Genomic DNA, 20,092 nt, shown 5'->3' on the forward strand with positions numbered 1-20,092 from the left:
CATATTAAATTAAACAAAATAAATATTAATTTATTAAATATATTTATGGAATATTAAACAAAATATTAAACAAAAAACCCTGGAGCCACCCAGGTGTGAGCAGAGTGACCAGTGGCACATCTCAGTGGTTTAACAGCACCAGGAGCAAAATAAATCCAAAACTCTGCACCCTGAACCTGAGGAAGGAACCTCCAAAACGCTCAGGATTTGCACAGCATTCCCAATTTCCTCTCTGGGGGAAAGGAAAAGCTCACAGAGACATTTTACAGCTCTGCTGGGGGAAAATCCCTCCTCTTTGGGAGAGGGATGCAGCAAGAAACTCCTGCTGAATTTCCAGTTCGCAACTCCCTAAATTTGAATTTCTTCCTCCCTCCCCTCCAGAAGAGGTAACTCCAAAAAACACAGGGGAAAGGGAATTTGTCACGGGGTAAATGCTGGATTAAGCCTTTAGAGAGTCAGGGTTAACTCTCCTCTCTGCTGGGGATTTTCCTGGGGATCTCAGGCACCACTTTCCCTCTCAGTGCTTGAGTTCCCAGCAGGTAAAAAAGGCGGATAATGAGATTTTATCCATCACTGCCACTCCAGCAGTGTCTTCTGCTCCCACAGCTTTTAGCACCACGAGGAGATGATGCCACAAGGACACAAAATCGCTGCTGAAACACCTTCAAAAAGGAGAATATCTGATATTTCAAGGAAAAAGCTTTGGGTGAAGCCAAGCAGAATTAGAGATGTGATTATTTTTTAAAGGAGTGAGGTGTGAACTCAGATCCAACATCAAGGACTTATTTCAGTGGGATTTCTGCCAGGAAACCTCTGACTTCAACACCCAAAAAGCATGAAAAAGTTAATAATTTTTAAATATTTCACTATTTAAAAGCCACCTCTGTGTTAAGCCATGGTCTGTCCCTCTGGGTGAGGAAAATTTTGTGAGAGGACAGGAACGTCACCAAGGTGTCCATGCCCACCAAAAAGCCACTCCAAGGTACAGATGAGTCACCCCTTCTCCTAAATTGGTCCATTTGGGAATTCCAGGTCTCTAGGAAAGGATTGGAATGAGCCTTAAAAGCTGGAGCTGGATTTTGATTCTCCCACAGTTCAGGGGGAGTCCTGCCAGGAAACCTCTGACTTCCACACCCAAAAAGGATGAAAAAATTAATAATTTTTAAATATTTCACTATTTAGAAGCCAGCTCGGTGTTAAACCATGGTCTGTCCCTGTGGGACAGAGTAAGGGAAAGGTGCTGCTGGTGAGGAAAATTTTGTGAGGGAATGTCACCAAGGAATGTCACCAAGGTGTCCATGCCCACCAAAAGGGGACTCCAGGGTACAGATCAGTCACTCCTTCTCCTAAATTGGTCCATTTGGGAATTCCAGGTCTCTAGGAAAGGATTGGAATGAGCCATAAAAGCTGGAGCTGGATTTTGATTCTCCCACAGGATTCATTCCAGAGTTACAGGAATTTAGAAATCAAAGCTGGATTTTGGGGTTGACACTTTCTCTGGGCTTCTTCTCTGAGCTGTGAATATTTGGGCCTCTTAGATATGAACAAATACCCCAAATATTCACCCAGATATTGCTGCTTTTTTACCTAAATTGTTCCCTTTTATAGGGTTTAAATCCAGGGAAATAAAACACTCAGAGGAATGATTTCTCCCAGAACTCCCAAGATCATGGAATGGAAAGGAACCAAGAATGTTGGGAGGGAATTTTGAAGGCCATCACTCCAACCTTCAGGTATCTGGCACCTCACAGCTGAATCTGGGATGTCAGCTGCTTAAATTGTCCAAAATTCCCAGCATTTTACTGGGAATTCACCTTTTACTGGGATCAGTGGCAAGGGTGTCAAAGGGACAGAGCTGCACTTGTAGGACAAACAGAAGTGAGGAGGAAACGAGCTCAGGGACAGCTGCTCATTAATTAATCTCCGAGCAGATTTCCACTAATGAGTCCTGTTCTCTAAGAGAAAAATTAGGGGTGTGCTGGAGGAAACTTAAGGAAGGGATTTCCCCTTGCAAAAGGTTCTGAGGAAGGGGAGAACTGCAAGGAAAAAAAGCAGGAAAGGAGAAGGGGAAGAAATGCAAGGAAAAAAAGCAAGAAAGAAGAAAGGGAAGAAATGCAAGGAAAAAAAAGGAAGAAAGGGAAGAAATGCAAGGAAAACAAAAAGGAAGAAAGGGAAGAAATGCAAGGGAAAAAAAGGACGAAAGAAGAAAGGGAAGAACTGCAAGGAAAAAAAGGGAAAAAGGAGAAAGGGAATGGAAAAACTGCAAGGGAAAAAAAGGAAGAAATAAGAAAGTGAAGAACTGCAAGAAAAAAAAAGCAAGAAAGGAGAAAGGAAAGAAATGCAAGGAAAAAAAAAGAGGAAAGAAGAAAGAGAAGGGAAGAACTGCAAAGGAAAAAAGAAAGAAAGGAGAAATGGAAAGGAAGAACTGCAAAGAAAAAAGGCAAGAAAGAAGAAAAGGAAGAAATGCAAGGGAAAAAAAGGGAAGAAAGAAGAAAGGGAAGAACTGCAAGGGGAAAAAAGCAAGAAAGGAGAAAGGAAGAACTGCAGGGGAAAAAAGAAAGAAAGAAGAAAGGGAAGAACTGCAAGGAAAAAAAGCCCCAAGAAATAAGAAAGGAAGTGAAGAACTGCATGGAAAAATAAGAAAGAAAGAAGGAAAAGCAAAGCAAGAAGACAAAACCAAAGGGCCGGCACTCAGAACTTCCCATGTCCTTAAAATCCAAGTGCAGGAGAAGGGACAAAACTGGGAAAAAAAAGGAAAAAAAAGGCAAACAAAAGCATGCCGACCTTTGAGGTGGCAAGGGAGAGCTGCAGCCCCATCAGCTGGGTAAACACGAATGAGGAGCAGAGCCCAGGCTGTCAGCAGTGATAAAGAGCAGCCTAAACACTCTATTAGTTTTTCATTTGGGGAATTAATGTTTTTTACACACTCGGCGCTTAATGAATTGTCTCGTTAGCGCTGCCTGCCTGCCGAGCTCCTCGCCTGCCGCCGCTGCCGGGCATAAATTTCCCCAGGAAATTAGCGCTTTAAAAAAGGCAATAACTCCTCCAAAAAGTGGGTTTTCTGCAAAGATGCAGCCTTGGGAAAAAAAGGATTATTGAGGGGGGAAGGAATCTGTTAAATAAAATAGAGGAGTAGCATAAGAGGTTCCAGCTCCATCCTACAACTCCTCCAAGCAAACTCAAGGTTTGGCTGATCCTCACTTTTCTTTAAGCACTTTGCAGTCTGGAAAGGGCATAAAAAACACTCAAAAACAATTGGTTCATTAAAAAACTCCAAAAATCAGGTGTTTTTCACTAAAAATATGGGCTTTTTTCATATAAGGAAGCAAAATTGTGCAGGGAGAATGAAGAGCAGGATCCTGACACAGGATCAGGAACGGAGCTCATTTCACTATGGAAGGATTCCCTAAAAAAGTCCAGGATTTGCTGTTCCGGTGCTCCTCAGCTTGGAAAATTCCTCTGTTAATTGTCTATTTTCAGTCATTTATGATGTAACTTTCCCAGATCTTGCCCTCCTCAGAATTATTATTTTCCTGGGCTGAATTGGATTATCTCAGAAAACAGAGAGGCAACATAAGAGGTTCAATCTCCATCCTACAGCTCCTCCAAGCAAACTCAAGGTTTGGCTGATCCTCACTTTTCTTTAAGCACTTTGCAGTCTGGAAAGGGCATAAAAAACACTCAAAAACAATTGGTTCATTAAAAAACTCCAAAAATCAGGTGTTTTTCACTAAAAATATCGGCTTTTTTCACATAAGGAAGCAAAATTGTGCAGGGAGAATGAAGAGCAGGATCCTGACACAGGATCAGGAACGGAGCTGATTTCACTATGGAAGGATTCCCTAAAAAAGTCCAGGATTTGCTGTTCCGGTGCTCCTCAGCTTGGAAAATTCCTCTGTTAATTGTCTATTTTCAGTCATTTATGATGTAACTTTCCCAGATCTTGCCCTCCTCAGAATTATTATTTTCCTGGGCTGAATTGGATTATCTCAGAAAATAGAGAGGCAACATAAGAGGTTCAATCTCCATCCTACAGCTCCTCCTACCAAACTCAAGGTCTGCTTGATCCTCACTTTTCCTTAAGCACTTTGCAGTCTGGAAAGGGCATAAAAAACACTCAAAAACAATTGGTTCATTAAAAAACTCCAAAAATCAGGTGTTTTTCATTAAAAATATGGGCTTTTTTCACATAAGGAAGCAAAATTGTGCAGGGAGAATGAAGAGCAGGATCCTGACACAGGATCAGGAACGGAGCTCATTTCACTATGGAAGGATTCCCTAAAAAAGTCCAGGATTTGCTGTTCCGGTGCTCCTCAGCTTGGAAAATTCCTCTGTTAATTGTCTATTTTCAGTCATTTATGATGTAACTTTCCCAGATCTTGCCCTCCTCAGAATTATTATTTTCCTGGGCTGAATTGGATTATCTCAGAAAACAGAGAGGCAACATAAGAGGTTCAATCTCCATCCTACAGCTCCTCCAAACAAACTCAATGTCTGGTTGATCCTCACTTTTCCTTAAGCACTTTGCAGTCTGGAAAAGGCATGAAAACCACCCAAAACCAATTGGGTCATTATAAAACCTCCAAAGATCAGGTGTTTTTCACTAAAAAGATGGGAAAAGAAGGAAGGAATTTGTGCAGGGAGAATGAAGAGCAGGATTCTAGCAGAGGATTAGGAAGTGAGTTGGTTTCACTATGGAAAAATCTCCTAAAAATCATTTTGCTGGTTTTTTTCCCCCAACTGGGAAAATTCCTCTGTTAATTTTTCTGTTTTCAGTCATTTGTGATGTAACTTTCCCAGAGCTTGCCCTTCTCAGAATTACTATTTCCTGGGCTGATTTTGATTATCTCAGAAGTGACTTGATTTTAAAAAGTCCTTTCAGCTTCTTCTTAGTTCTGGGAAGGATTTTTTTGCCTGTTTGTTGTTTCCCAATGTGCTTCACCAAATTTTCCTTAAAAACAAGGAAAATCACAGGTCAATGTGATTTTCTTTAATCTACAGCAATCCAAAACCTCAGCCCCCTTTTCCTCAGAGTCCTCCAGGATACTGAGCTGTACCTTCCCAAAAATGCCCTCAAAATTTCCCTGCAGGATTTCTCTGGGTCTCAGAGGGATGGATTTGCAAAAGAATCTTTAATCCCAGTCTGTTGGACTCAGTGGAACAGAAAGGAATAAAATTCCTGAAGTTAATCAGTGTCCTGATGCTCAGGAGTAAAAATATAATGAAAATAAATACAGTGAAACAGATCCTTAGCAGTCGTTTTTTGGAACAAAAATTGGATCATTATAGATAAAATTAATGATAATAAAAATTATATATATAATTATAGATAGAATTAATCAATTATAGATAGAATTAATAAATTATAGATGTAATTAATCAATTATAGATAAAAGGTTTTTTTTGAGGAAATTTTTTGTTTTGTTTTTAAGAGCTTGGTTTGCAAAGCAAGAGGAGCAGCCCAAAGGCCTGGAAGACAAAGACTGAACGAGTTTTGTCCAAGGGAATCCAGAGGAAGGTGGGGATGGGAACATCCATGGGAATGATGAAGAGTTCTCAAATTCAGGATGAAGAATGGGAAGGAAAAAGGGACGAGCACCAGGATGATCAGACTCAGCCTGATTTCTCCACAATTCCTGGTTATTTAAGAGTCATTCCCCCAAATCCCAGAGGGGGAAGGATCTTTCTTGCTTTTTTTCCTTGCAGTTCTCCCCTTCCCTTTCTTGCTTTTTTTCCCTTGCATTTTTTCCCTTTCTTCTTTCTTGCTTTTATTTCCTTGCAGTTCTTCCCTTTCTCCTTTCTTGCTTTTTTCCTTGCAGTTCTTCCTTTCTCCTTTCTTGTTATTTTTTCCTTGCAGTTCTTCCTTTCTTGCTTTTTTTTTTTTCCTTGCAGTTCTTCCCTTCCCTTTCTTCTTTCTTGCCTTTTTTCTTTGCAGTTCTTCCTTTCTATTTCTCCTTTCTTGCTTTTTTCCCCTGCAGTTCTTCCCTTTCTTCTTTCTTGCTTTTTTGCCTTGCAGTTCTCCCTTTCCCTTTCTCCTTTCTGGATTTTTTTCCTTACAGTTCTTCCTTTCTTCTTTCTTGCCTTTTTTCCCTTGCAGTTCTCCCCTTGCCTTTCTTGCTATTTTTCCTTGCAGTTCTTCCGTTCCCTTTCTTCCTTCTTGCTTTTTTTTCCCCTTTCAGTTCTTCCTTTCTCCTTTCTTGCTTTTTTCCTTGCAGTTCTCTCCTTCCCTTTCTTGCTTTTTTTCCCCTTCAGTTCTCCCCTTCCCTTTCTTCTTTCTTGCATTTTTTCCTTGCAGTTCTTCCCTTCCTTTTCTTGCATTTTTCTCCTTGAAGTTCTTCCCTTCCTTTTCTTCTTTCTTGCTTTTTTTTCTTGCAGTTCTACCCTTCCCTTTCTTCTTTCTTCCTTTTTTCCCCTGCAGTTCTTCCCTTCCCTTTCTTGCTTTTATTTCCTTGCAGTTCTTCCCTTTCTCCTTTCTTGCTTTTTTCCTTGCAGTTCTTCCCTTCCCTTTTTCCTTTCTTGCTTTTCTCCCTTGCAGTTTTTCCCTTTCTTCTTTCTTGCTTTTTTTTTTTTTTTTCTTGCAGTTCTTCCCTTCCCTTTCTCCTTTCCTGCTTATCCCTTTTTCTTCCCTTTCTCCTTTCTTGCTTTTTTCCTTGCAGTTCTCCCCTTCCCTTTCTTGTTTTTTCCCCTTGCAGTTCTCCCCTTCTTCAGAACCTTTTGCAAGGGGAAATCCCTTCCTTGAGGTTCCTCCAGCACACCCCTCATTTTTCCCTGACACCCAACAGCGATGTCAAACCTTGGCTGTGATTTTGAGTCCCCATCCTGTTCAATAATAATTTCACCGATTATTTCACCCCCTCCAGACCAGAGGGAGGTGTCACCTCTGTCCCACCGAGGAGGAGCAGGGAGGAATTTCTGCTCCCCATCTTTACCACCAGGGAATCAATTTTCCCCAGAAGAGATAACAGGATTTAAGTGGGATGAACTAACAGGAGTGGCCAGCAGGCTCCTCGGATTCATCCCCACAAAAACCCCTTTTCCTGGCATGTAAAACCCTTTGGAAAGCTTTGCTAATTGGGTCACTCATTTACATGAGCCTTCAGGGTGGGAGGAAGGAAGGACTCAATGAGAGTAATTAGTGTAACGATGATGGTGAGTTAAGAGCTGACCCCACCATCGATCCAGGCACGGATTCTCGGTGTTGTCTCCCACAACAATCCAGAAATGAGCAGCCAGGCCAGGGAAACAGAGTCTGAGCTGCTCATCCCATTAAATATTTGACGGGAATAAAAGCTGAGGCTGGGGAAGGCTGCGATCCATGGGAAAAGGTTCACTGCAGACATTCCAGAGGGGGAAAAAAGCTCTGGAAGGCACCAGGAGATCACTTTGGTGGGAAAACAGGGGGTTTTAGGGGACTGGGGACTGTGTGGTTTCAATCCCCGAGATCCAGCAAAGCAGAGCCATTTATAAGCTATGAAATTTTTGTGCCGAAATTCTAAAATAAACTAAAATAATGTCCTCGATCAAACCATAGTGAATCAAACCAGGCATTTTATCTCTGTGAAGTCAGCAGGACCCTGCTGGTCTTGAAGGTGTTTTAACACTTTGCTATCCCAATTTTTCCATGGTTTTGGCCCTCCAAAAGTCAACTCAGCCAAGAGGGATCCAGCTGGACTCTTGTCCTCTGCTGGAATTGCTCTGCTCAGTTCTTGGCTGCAGAATCCTGGAATGGTTTGGGTGGGAAGGGACCTTAAATCCCATCCAGTTCCAATCCCATGGGCAAGGACACCTCCCACTGTCCCAGGGGACTCCAAGCCCCAATGTCCAGCCTGGCCTTGGACATTGCAGGGATGCAGGGGCAGCCCCGGCTGCTCTGGCAATTCCAGAGCAATTCCTAATTCCCAATATCCCATCCATCCCTGCCCTTGGTGCCTTAGGTTTTATTTAGTTTTTATATTTTTCACAGTTTTTATATTTATATTTATATTCTGAGCTGCTTTAGTGTGTGGGTCTGAGTTTCACATTCAGGGATGGTGAGCTGTGTGCACAGAGCAGGGAGACAAAACAATTCCTGCTCCAGCTGGGCACCAAGGACAAATGCCCCAAATCTCAGCCCAGGAGCACAAACCCCGTGGGCTGGAGAGAGAAAAACAAGCAGGGTGGGACTGCCTGGGCTAAAGCTGCAATGGGACAATGAACTGCAAGGTGCAAATGGAGCAGAGCTGATCCCAGGGACAGACCCCGGCAGCGCTCGTGCATTTTGGGGCCGTTTTGGGTCATCTTGGGTGCAGCCCTGGCTGGGCTCTGGTGCTGCCCAAGGTGCAGCCATGCAGGAGATCCTGTGAATGAATCCCTGCTTTAATCTTTAATTCTGTCCAGCCTCTGCTCCAGCTCAGCCTCCACAAGGCATCACCCTCCGGCACTGGGAGCCATTCCCTGTGTGCTGTCCCTCCATCCCTTGTCCCCAGTCCCTCTCTGGCTCTCCTGGAGCCCCTGCAGGCCCTGCCAGGGGCTCTGAGCTCTCCCAGCTGTTTGCAGCAGCTTTGCTAGGTCCGAGTACATTTGCAGTTCTATCCAAGCTATAAATGGTGATTAATTAGCAGCTGATCACCCCTGGTTTGGTTTGGACCTGACAGACCCCATTTCACTCTGGGTGAGGGTGGCAGAGCTCCCTGTCCTTGCTCAAGGCCATTCCCACCCAGGAGACCAGACAGGGACCCCATTCCTTCATCAAACACCACCCCAAGCTCACTGAGGATGTGCTGGGGTTTGGAGCAGCCTGTGGAGAACATCTGGGAATCTCTGAGCATCCCAGATGCTGTGAGATGGACAAAAAGATCTGTGCACACCAGCCATGGCCAAGCAGATAAAATGCCCCAAAAGAGCTTTTCCTCCTTTTTCTCTGCTTTTCCTCAGAGCCAACGAGATCTGAGTGACTTTGCCCACCACCAGCAGCTCCCAGGCTAGGTTGATTCCTGTCATTTATGGGGGAATGATCCCACAAAGGAGGTTCAGAGCACCTGGAAGGGCAGCTGGGCAGGATTTGTGCTCTTCCAGAAGAGCCCCAACTGCTCAGGCAGAGGGAAAGAAGAAATATTGGAAAATAAGGCTATTTATGAAGCTTAAATAAAAAGCTGGCACTTAGATGAAGTCATATTGAAGCAGCAGATATTCACCAGATAATCAGAGCACTCAAGGTTTACCTTGTTAATTTAATGGCAGATGGTTTGCATTTGATAGAAATGTGCAGCTTTTTCTGCTTTAGACAGGAATTTACTTTTGTTGCAGTAACAAAGCCACAGCATTCACCAAGTCCTTCCTCTGCCCCAGGGCACACCCGTGTTGATCATCTTTAATCTGGCTTTCAAATAAGGTTTTCTATTAATATATCTTTAAAAAAAATATTCTCCATGAGCAATCTATACAGCAAGATCTGCTACAAGTTCAGTGACAGGGACAAAAAAAAAAAATCAGCTGCAGCTTGAGAGAAATAGAGCCCCATTTAGAGCTGAATTCAGTTCATTAGGGGGTTAAACACAAAGCTCAGCGCTGCTGGGGGGCCTGGCTGGGAAATGAGAGGCAGCAATTTCCCCTCCATTTGTGCTGAAACCCCTCTGCACCTCTCTGGAGGGGCCTGAGAGTGACTTTAAGTGACAGCTCAGGGTGGCAGGAAAGGGCTCAGCGTCCATTTCCAAGGGGCAGGGTGCTCCTCTCAGCCATCAGAGCCCTCTCCAGGCTCAGGAACCAAACCAGAGGCTGATGATCCTCCTGGGACAGAGTGGCCCAGGATGCTCTAAAGGCCCTCAGCAAGCTCTGAAAAGCATCTTGAGACCTGTGGCTGGAAAATGAGATGCAAATGCTCACTGTTATCATTAATAAAAGCAGGCAGTGGTAGAGAAATGCAGGGTTTTGGTTAAAAGCTGTAAAAAACCTCATTTTTTTTCCTCTCTTGTTTTTCATCAAAGTCGTAGCTCACCCAAAGTGGGACTGTGGGGGAAGCACTGCCCATCTGCAGAGGGAAAATATCTTCCACACCCACTTGGAATTTGGGGAATTTTAGGAGAAAATACCTGCTGTGGACAGAGGATACAGCAGTGAAGAGGCTGAATGGGCTCAGGGTGGGCTCCTGAAGGGATTTTCTCTTTGGGGAGAAGGTAATGACAGGACAGGAGGGCCCTCCTCAGGCCAATGAGTGTTTTTACAGTTAGAACTGGAACTGCTCTAATGGCCCTCAGCAAGCTCTGAAAAGCATCTTGAGACCTGTGGCTGGAAATTGAGATGCAAATGCTCAGTGTTATCGTTCATCAAGCCAGGAAGTGGTAGAGAAATGCAGGATTTTGTTTAAAAGCTGTAGGAAACTTCATTTTTTTTCCTCTCCTGCTTTGGATTGAAGTTGTAGCACACCCAGACTGGGACTATGCCCATCTGCAGAGGGAAAAGGGAAAATATCTCCCACATCCACTTGGAAATTGGGAATTTGAGGGGAAAATACTTGCTGTGGACAGAGGATACAGCAGTGAAGAGACTGAATGGGCTCAGGGTGGGCTCCTGAAGAGATTTTCTCTTTGGGGAGAAGGTAATGACAGGACAGGAAGTCCTCTCCTCACACCAATGGCTGTTTTTCCAGTTAGAAATGGAACGGTTTTTCCAGTTAGAACTGGAAATCCACTAAAATGCTGCTGTTACTCTTTAAGGATGACCCAGGCAAGGCCCACAGAGAGAAAGTGGACACGACATACTGGGCAGATAAAGATTTCTCCACACAGAGGAGGTGAACACGACACACTGAGCAGATAAAGATTTCTCCACACAAGAGGGCCTGAGGGAAGGGCAGCTCCTGAGCTGTGACAGCCATGGACAATCGGCACAAATGTAAAAAAATTAATTCCAATGAATTTTCTGGAAGAGAAAGACTGGAAGAGGTTTTAGAGTGACTTCTGTGAGCCAGAGAGAAGTCTGAGAAGAGGATCCATGTTTGATAGGAGGATCCATGTTTGATAAGAGGACCCATGTTTAATAAGAGGATCCATGTTTGGTAAGAGGATCCATGCTTGAGAAGACAATCCTTGCTTGATAAGAGGATCCATGTTTAATGGGAGGATCCATGTTTGATAACAGGATCCATGTTTGGTAAAAGGATCCATGCTTGAGAAGAGGACCCATGTTTGATAGGAGGATCCATATTTCATAAGAGGATCCATGTTTGATAAGAGGATCCATGTTTAATAGGAGGATCCATATTTACCCTTGAAAGAATTTCCTGCCCAGGTCACTGACACAGAACCCAAGACAGACAGAAGGATAAATCAGAGAAACTGCAACTGCCTGTTCAATGAGCGCCTTGTTTGTCTCCTGTGCCCAATGAGTAAAGTGCAAACTGATGAGTTGTAAGAATGTATAAAAAGCATTATGCTGGAATAAAAACAGTTTGAAACCTTCTGGAAATGGAGTCTGTTGCTTTGTGTTGTGACCTTCTCAACTGTGACAAAAACAATCCTGATTTAGCTGAGCTGGAGGAGCTCAGGGCCTGCAGGGGCTCCAGCAGAGCTGCAGAGGGACTGGGGACAAGGCCTGCAGGGACAGCACACAGGGAATGGCTCCCACTGCCAGAGGGCAGCCATGGGTGGCATCTTGGCAATGAGGAATTCCTGCCTGGGCTGGCATTGCCACAGCAGCTGGGGCTGCCCCTGATCCCTGCAGTGCCCAAGGCCAGAGTTTGGAGCCCCCTGGGACAGTGGGAGGTGTCCCTGCCATGGATGGGGTGGCACTGGATGGGATTTAAGGTCCCTTCCCACCTAACCCATTCCAAAGCAATTCCAAACTCTAATTTTAAGCCTGTCAGTCATTGTCTGATGATCACAGCAATCTGAAGTCAGGAGGTGCCAAGGATTTAAAGGGCAGCTCCAGCTCCAGAAGCCAACAGCTCATCTTTCATCCTCCTCCCCACAAACAAGCAATGGTCTTAAAAATGTTCAAAATCTTTAAAAAGATTGCCCCAACTCCTTCATGGCTCGCAATAATTCCTTCTCTAAAATATTCAGGGAAGCTCAGGAGGGTGAAGCTCCACAAAGGAAAAGGATGAGGTTGTGCTCTGTCTGCAGCACAGAAGATGAGGAGGGGAAACCCAGCTTCCATTTTCCTATAAAACCCCTTTAAAAGTGACTCAATTCCCTCAGCAAATTCACCTTCTCCAGCAGCTTTAATCCTTAAATGGTTATTGTTAAAAAGGAGTTTGCATTCCCTCAAAAGACAAGAGCAGAGGGAAATGACTTTGTCATATCTGACTGGTTTGGGAAATAAAAAATCCAATTCTGAGGGGGAGCAGATAAGGGCAGAGCCATGGAAGAGCCATCAGCTGAGCAAACACCACATAATGAACAGAGCAGAGACTGCCCAGAGAGATAAAACTCTCCAGGAGCAAGGCTGGGTTTAAATGAGGGATAATTGTGGCACGTCCACAGCCAAAGATTATGGAATTTTCATCTCTGGGAAGGGGCCTTTGACAGCCTCACCCCAAAGCCACTGTAGGATTGCCCAAAATCAGAGCTGCCCAGCTCCACCTTGTGCTTTCTGGATGTTCAGAGCTGTTTCTGAGGGAATTTATTATTTATAATTTTTAAAAGTTATATTATATTAATTATATTAATTATATTAATTATATTATATTATATTATATTATATTATATTATATTATATTATATTATATTATATTATATCCTAAATATAATTTTATGCATAAAATATAAATTTATATTATATATTATTTAAGATATATAAATTTTATAAATATAATCGATATAATTTATATATTTCATAAAATATATAAATATTTCATAATTAAAGATAAAAATATAATATATAATAGAAATACAAAATATATATACAAATACATAAAATATGATTAAATATGTAAATATATATTTATATATGAATAAAAATATATAATATATAATATATAATATATAATATATAATATATAATATATAATATATTATATATTATATATTATATATAATTTATATATTTTATAAAATATATAAATATTTAATAATTAAAGATAAAAATATAATATATAATAGAAATACAAAATATATATACAAATACATAACATATTATTAAATATATAAATAGATATTTATATATGAATAAATATACATAATATATAATACATAATACATAATATATAATATATACTATATAATATATAGTATATAGTATATACTATATTATATAATATATATTATATAGAATATATAATATAGAATAGATATTCATATAATATACATGAACATACAAAATACACCAATATATAAGGATAAAATATATAAATATATAATAAAATATATTTATTATTTGTTGGCATCCAAGGAAGCTTTGCTGGAAAATCTGCTGCCTTCCCCCAGGAGCCACCACCTCCATGTGGGCTTGTTGAGATCAGGGAATTTCTGGCATTGCACCAAAATTTCAGGTCCTGATCACTCCCTGAACACTTGGGTGATGCCCTGAGTGGGAGCAGGACTGAATCTCAACTTGTTGGGGCAGAGAAGAGAAACAATAAAGGATGAAAATTTCATTTATAAGCAGGAGGTCGTGACAGCCTCTGTCATTTCCTACCCCTGCCCCTTCTTCCCCTGGTTCCTGACACCCTGGATTTGTGCACAGACATTTTAGGATGAAGTTATTACAAAGGAAGATGAATTTTTATTGTCAGGAGGTGCTGCCTAGTGAAATATTACACTTTGTGCTTTTATGTTTATTCACCACCGTGTGGAACGTCCTCTCCGAGGCCTCAAAGTCATGCTGGTGCCCTTTAATAGCTGGGAAATATTGATTTATTAAAAAAACCTGAGTTCCAACCAGACCTCAAATTATAAATGATGTTTTATTTTAACAGCTCTGACTGTTCGAACATAAATCCTCAGCCCCAAGTAACTAAATAAATATTTGGCTACTGAACTTTGATAGCATTTCCCACTGGGTTTTGTTTAATTTTGTTATTTGTTTAATAACAAAAAAAAAGCTACAACAGAGCAAATGTTGTCACCCAGGTATGGAGAAGTCAAAGTATGGGTTACAGGAATATTAGGGACAATACAGGAGTTGGGACAATCTTTTTAAAGATTTTTAACATTTTAAAGACCATTGCTTGTTTGTAGGGAGGAAGATGAAAGATGAGCTGGACTAATTTGGGTTTTAATTGTATAACCTTAATTTTCCTTCTGAATCCAATGGATCTGATGAGGGAAAGCTGAGTGAGGAGTTCCAAGTCCAGCTCGAGAGCAGAGTTAGAAGCCACAGGAAGGATTTCAGTCACCCAGAGAGGTTCTACTGCCAAGAATGATTTAATGGACAATAAAACACCATGAATTTGCTCAGCACCAGCAAATTTCCCTTGTGAAATTCCCAGAAAAAAAAAGTTCGAGATGACTTTCAATTCCAAGCTCCCAGGAGAGCTCAGCCCTCAATCCTGGGCATCTTCCCTCAGGATTCTGCTCCAAATTTCCAAACCAAACTGCAGAAATTCCAGCAATTCCCCTGAGTATCCTCACACATTCCCCTGAGTCCCGGGCTCCCCTCGAGCTGTGTGGGTTTTTTACTCCATGATTTTCCTTTTCCCATTGCACCCCCTGAGACAGCAGTCAAACACACAGGATTTCATTCCAGGGATGCTGGGCAGGAGGAAGAGCTCAAAGCAAGACAAAGCTGTTGGAATTTTGAAATTTGCTGAGAACTGGAGATTTCTGTGCTGCCAGCACTGACCCCCAGAGAACCCTGCACTGAGCTGAGGCCTGGAGAAGCTTCCAGAATGGAATGATGGAACTGGGACTGTGGGTGTGCAGTTTGAACAGGAGTGTGTGAGATCACAGGCTGGGAAACCCAGAGTTTAAGGGTTTAGAATGCAGTAATGGATATAGAGCAAGGAGGAGATTTTGGGGCAGTGCTGGTCCTTCTTCTTCACCTTCTTCTCCAGGGGTTTGGGTGGTTTTGTGTCATTGGATAAAAAAGTCCCCATTGCAGGGCATGGGTGGTTGGGTATTGGGTTAAAAGTGAAAATAATTGAGGTGTCATTTATTAAAAGGCCTTGTAGAGAGAGATGAGGCTCTATTTTTAGTTTGTTATTGAAGTGCTGCAGAACTCAGGGTTTGTGAGACTATGACAGATAACCACTGATAAACATCTGAGTCCCAACAAGAAATACCATCACACACATTTAACCCCAACCTTGGCAAAAAGAAGATAAGCTCAACAACCTGCTGTCCCTCAATTCCTAATTATCCCAAAGGCAATCAGCAATTAACTCCTTGGAACCCTGGGTGCTGGGAATTGGAGATTTCTGTGCTGCCAGCACTGACCCCCAGAGAACCCTGCACTGAGCTGAGGCCTGGAGAAGCTTCCAGAATGGAATGATGGAACTGGGACTGTGGGTGTGCAGTTTGAACAGGAGTGTGTGAGATCACAGGCTGGGAAACCCAGAGTTTAAGGGTTTAGAATGCAGTAATGGATATAGAGCAAGGAGGAGATTTTGGGGCAGTGCTGGTCCTTCTTCTTCACCTTCTTCTCCAGGGGTTTGGGTGGTTTTGTGTCATTGGATAAAAAAGTCCCCATTGCAGGGCATGGGTGGTTGGGTATTGGGTTAAAAGTGAAAATAATTGAGGTGTCATTTATTAAAAGGCCTTGTAGAGAGAGATGAGGCTCTATTTTTAGTTTGTTATTGAAGTGCTGCAGAACTCAGGGTTTGTGAGACTATGACAGATAACCACTGATAAACATCTGAGTCCCAACAAGAAATACCATCACACACATTTAACCCCAACCTTGGCAAAAAGAAGATAAGCTCAACAACCTGCTGTCCCTCAATTCCTAATTATCCCAAAGGCAATCAGCAATTAACTCCTTGGAACCCTGGCTGCTGGGAATTGGAGATTTCTGTGCTGCCAGCACTGACCCCCAGAGAACCCTGCACTGAGCTGAGGCCTGGAGAAGCTTCCAGAATGGAATGATGGAACTGGGACTGTGGGTGTGCAGTTTGAACAGGAGTGTGTGAGATCACAGGCTGGGAAACCCAGAGTTTGACCTTCAGAGGAAAACTCCCCCCTTGTGCAGGATCCCTGCTGCAGCAGAGCCACAGCTGGCACTGCAGGAGGGCTGAGCCCCCATGGCATGGGGCTGGGACACCCCCTGGCACACAGGGGGCAGGGCCTGCTCTCACTCTGGCAGGGATTTGTTTCCTTTTTTGTACTATTGCATTTGTATTTTTGATTTTCTTAGTAAAGAACTTTCCTATTCCCATACCTTTTCCTAGTAAAGAACTATTCCCATTCCCATATATTTCCCTAGTAAAGAACTGTTATTCCTACTCCCATATCTTTCCCTGAGAGCCCCTTAACTTCAAAATTACAATAATTCAGAGGGAGGGGGTTTATTTACATTCTCCATTTCAGGAGAGGCTCCTGCCTTCCTCAGCAGACATCTGGCTTTCCAAACCAGGACAGATTGCCACCAATACTGACCCACAGGCTGTCAGGTAATTTCTGACTCTGTCAGTGGGTTTTTTTGTACTATTATATTTGTATTTTAATTTTCCTAGTAACCTCTTATTCCCATTCCCATATCTTTGCCTGAGAGCCCCTTAACTTCAAAATTACAATAATTCACAGGGAAGGGGTTTGCATTTCCCATTTCAGGGGAGGCTCCTGCCTCCCTCAGCAGACACCTGGCTTTCCAAACCCAGACAGCAATGACGGCCCTGGAGCCCTCCCAGTGCCCCCAGAGGAACAAACAGACGAAGCTGCTTCACTTTCTCCTTCTCTCTAACACAAACCCGTTGGTGGAGCAGGAACAAAACCTGCTCAAATCCTGAATTTCTGCTGTCCCCATGCCCAGGCAGAGGTTTCCCATGGGATTTACTCACTCTGGGCTGCAGAGAGGCTGGAGAAAGCTGCCTTGGTGCGTGCTGCCAGCCACTCCAGGCTCTCGTGCAGGTTGGCCAAGGCTTTGAGGTCACTGACGTCCCGCAGGATCTCCTGCTGAGGGATCAGTTTGTCTCCCAAATTCCCGATCAAAACTTCGGATTCCTTGCCAAATGCAGCCCTGAAATGGAAAGTGTTGGGAAGGATGAAAGTTTGACAAGAAGGTCTCACAGATATGTTTGCTTAGCAGAAAGATTTTTAAATGTAGAGTCTGATGGAGGAATAGAGATGGAAGCAAGTTTTGATCTAGAAGGAAAGAATTGCTGAGCCAGTCTGACTGGATAACCAAGGAGGCAAAGGGTGTGTTTGTTAGAAGGGTTTTTATGGCTTAGAGCAAAGGATAAACCCACCCCAAACAAGAAGATGTTTTTACCAAGCACAAAGAGAGCACAGGCAAACAAGGCAGCAAAAGTTGCAAGTAGAAAACAGGTCTCAGAATTTTCCACTGCAAGAAAACTGAAAACCAACTTCTAGCTGAAACTGTAATGTGCTGACTTTGAGTGATTGGAGAACAGTAACATGAATATGGTAATTACAGTAGTTATGATGGGCTATAGATAACAGTTCAGGTATAGATTGGTTCTACTGCATGAAGATGCTCAGCAAAGAAAAGTCTGTAATGCATTGTGACCAAAACCAAAGGGGCTCCAGCCCTGCCTGCAGCTGGAGCTGACAGCTGTGGGCACAGCTCTGTCACCCACCCTGGGCTGCTGTGACACCTTGGATACAGTAAACTGCATTTTGGATACTATAAACTGCATTTTGGAGAGCTGCCTATAGTCCCACATCCCTCATTTAGGCTTTTACAGTGGCGCCCAACGTGGGGCACTATTAGTAAGAGCCTGAATGAGGGATGTGGGTCTGCAGGCCTGCCTGCAGCTGGAGCTGACAGCTGTGGGCACAGCTCTGTCACCCACCCTGGGCTGCTGTGACACCTTGGATACAATAAACTGCATTTTGGATACAATAAACTGCATTTTGGAGAGCCCCTGGAGTCCCACATCTCTCATTTCAGGCTCTTATAGGAAAGCAAAGCCCCTCTGAGGAATGTGAATCAATTTGTCTCCCAAATTCCCAATCAAAACTTCAGATTCTTTGCCAAAAGCAGCCCTGAAATAAAAAGCAAACCCCCCCTCCCCGAGGAATGTGGAATCAGGGACAGCAGGAGAATCTTTTCTGTTATCAGTCTTGGAAGAGAAGCGTCACCATGATATTTTCTGAAAACTCCCTTTGCCCAGGATTTTCTCCTGGGAAGCTGAGAGGCCTCAGAGAAAAAGGAAAACAATATTCTCTCATTTGCTTCTCCTGTGTTTTGCTGCTTTGGAATGTGGTTGGAGATTGTTTACCAACAGGTGATTGTTTCATTGGTTTCATGGGAATTGTTTTAATTAATGACCAATCAGGACCAAGCTGTGTTGGGACTCTGGAAGGAGTCAGGAGTTTTCATTGTTATCTTTTAGCCTTCTGTCTGTAACCTTTCTGTATTCTTTAGTATAGTATAGTATTCTTTAATATAATATATAACATAAAATAATAAATTAGACTTCTGAGAACACGGAGTCAGATTCACTCATTCCTTCTCTGTCCTGGGGACCCAGTAAATATCACAGTGAAAGGTATGTTTTGAGATGAGAAATAAAATATTGCTTAGTTTTGTGTTGTAAAATTGTATAAACATATGAAATTTAATGATATATGGTATTATTACGAATATTTTTTAAAACTGTCTTTAAATTTTTTAAACAATATTAGTCATATGAGTTGAATCCAAGTTCTTTTCCCACTGCTTGTCCCTTTCCAAGGCAGAGCTGGGAACATCTCTGGGGTTTATCAGCAGAGGCTGGGTTTGCTTCTCTTCCTCCCCTCACTGCTGTGGTTTGGAATGGGAGGAAATCCAGTTTGTTTTGATTCTTACTACTTTCTTTCTTTTAGTTTTTAATAAAAAACTTTAAATAAAATTTTCTTTTTTTTTAAATAAAGAACTTTTATTAAAATTTTCTTTGTAGCCTTTTAAATGTTTTAAACTTACTTTACCTTTCTCCTAATCCTATCTCACGACATGAAAGAAGTACATTCATAATTAACCAACATTAAAGCACACCACACTCATCAACACATTAATTAGGAAATTTTAAAATTGAAAAAATCTTGAATTAGCAAACCAAAATCACTACACTCACCAAGCTCTAAAATGCCCCAGCAGGTCCCTCTGGCCCAATCCCAGTGGACTAATAATAATAATAATAATAATAATAATAATAATAATAATAATAATAATAATAATAATATTTCTTGCCAATTAATGGGAATAATTCCCAATTAATGGGAAATTCTGCATGTGCCTTCTGACATCTCCTCAGTCAGGGGTTAAGACAACAAAATCAATCTCTGTTCACAGGCTGAGGATTACTTTTTGCAAAGATTTTTACTGTTTGGATTATTTTTAGTTAAATAAATGAGTTACAGGAAAGCTGGGGAGGGAAGGAAAGCTGGGCATGGATCTGTTTTGCTGCTGGTGAACTTTCAGGATTTAATTTCCCAATATTCATAAAGAGATGCTGCTGAGTAGTTCCACATCCAAAAAAAGAACATTTCCCAAATTTCATCAGGCTTGAACCTTCTTTTCCAGGAAGGGATGGGTAGTCCTGCCCTGCTAGCCAAGAATTATGGTCCATGAACACCAAATATTGAAATTTTAAATATCTTAGAGGTTAAATGATAATGAAATGAGCTCTCATTCTCTGCTAACTAAGGAACCCACAGGAGCTGCTTCCCTCTGCAGTGTCCAGGCTGAATTATTCCCAATTCATCAGCAGTGCCAAGAGGAAGAAGCAGCAGCAGCAGTGAAGAAATCTGTTGAAATCATGTTCCTTTGTATTAGGAGAAAAGGCTGCTTAAATGGCAAGAGGATGACAAAAAAATTGGACAAGCAATTATTAATTCTCTTTTGAAGCTTTCAGGAGGGATCTATTCAACCTTCCTCCCATCCTGGAAGTTTCTAAGCCATCAATTGGCTAAATCTGGCCCAGACCAATTATTATGATTTAAATTGATGCCACAGGAACTGGGGCTTAGCAGATGATGCTCTGTGCAAACAGAAAAGATCTTTGTCCTAAACCTGGGCT

General features: G+C 42.2%; 1 protein-coding gene across 2 annotated transcripts in view; it reads right to left on the bottom strand.

Moving 5' to 3' along the window:
• Nucleotides 1-20,092, bottom strand: part of EXOC4 (exocyst complex component 4) — a 314,456-nt gene that overhangs the window by 41,876 nt on the left and 252,488 nt on the right. For both annotated transcript variants that reach the window (XM_059473330.1, XM_059473329.1), the window contains exon 14: nt 16,910-17,088. In XM_059473330.1, the coding sequence (XP_059329313.1) occupies nt 16,910-17,088 (179 nt within the window). The remainder of the gene's footprint in view (nt 1-16,909; nt 17,089-20,092) is intronic.

This window comes from Ammospiza nelsoni, chromosome 5 (assembly GCF_027579445.1).
Source record: "Ammospiza nelsoni isolate bAmmNel1 chromosome 5, bAmmNel1.pri, whole genome shotgun sequence".
NCBI lineage: Eukaryota > Metazoa > Chordata > Aves > Passeriformes > Passerellidae > Ammospiza > Ammospiza nelsoni.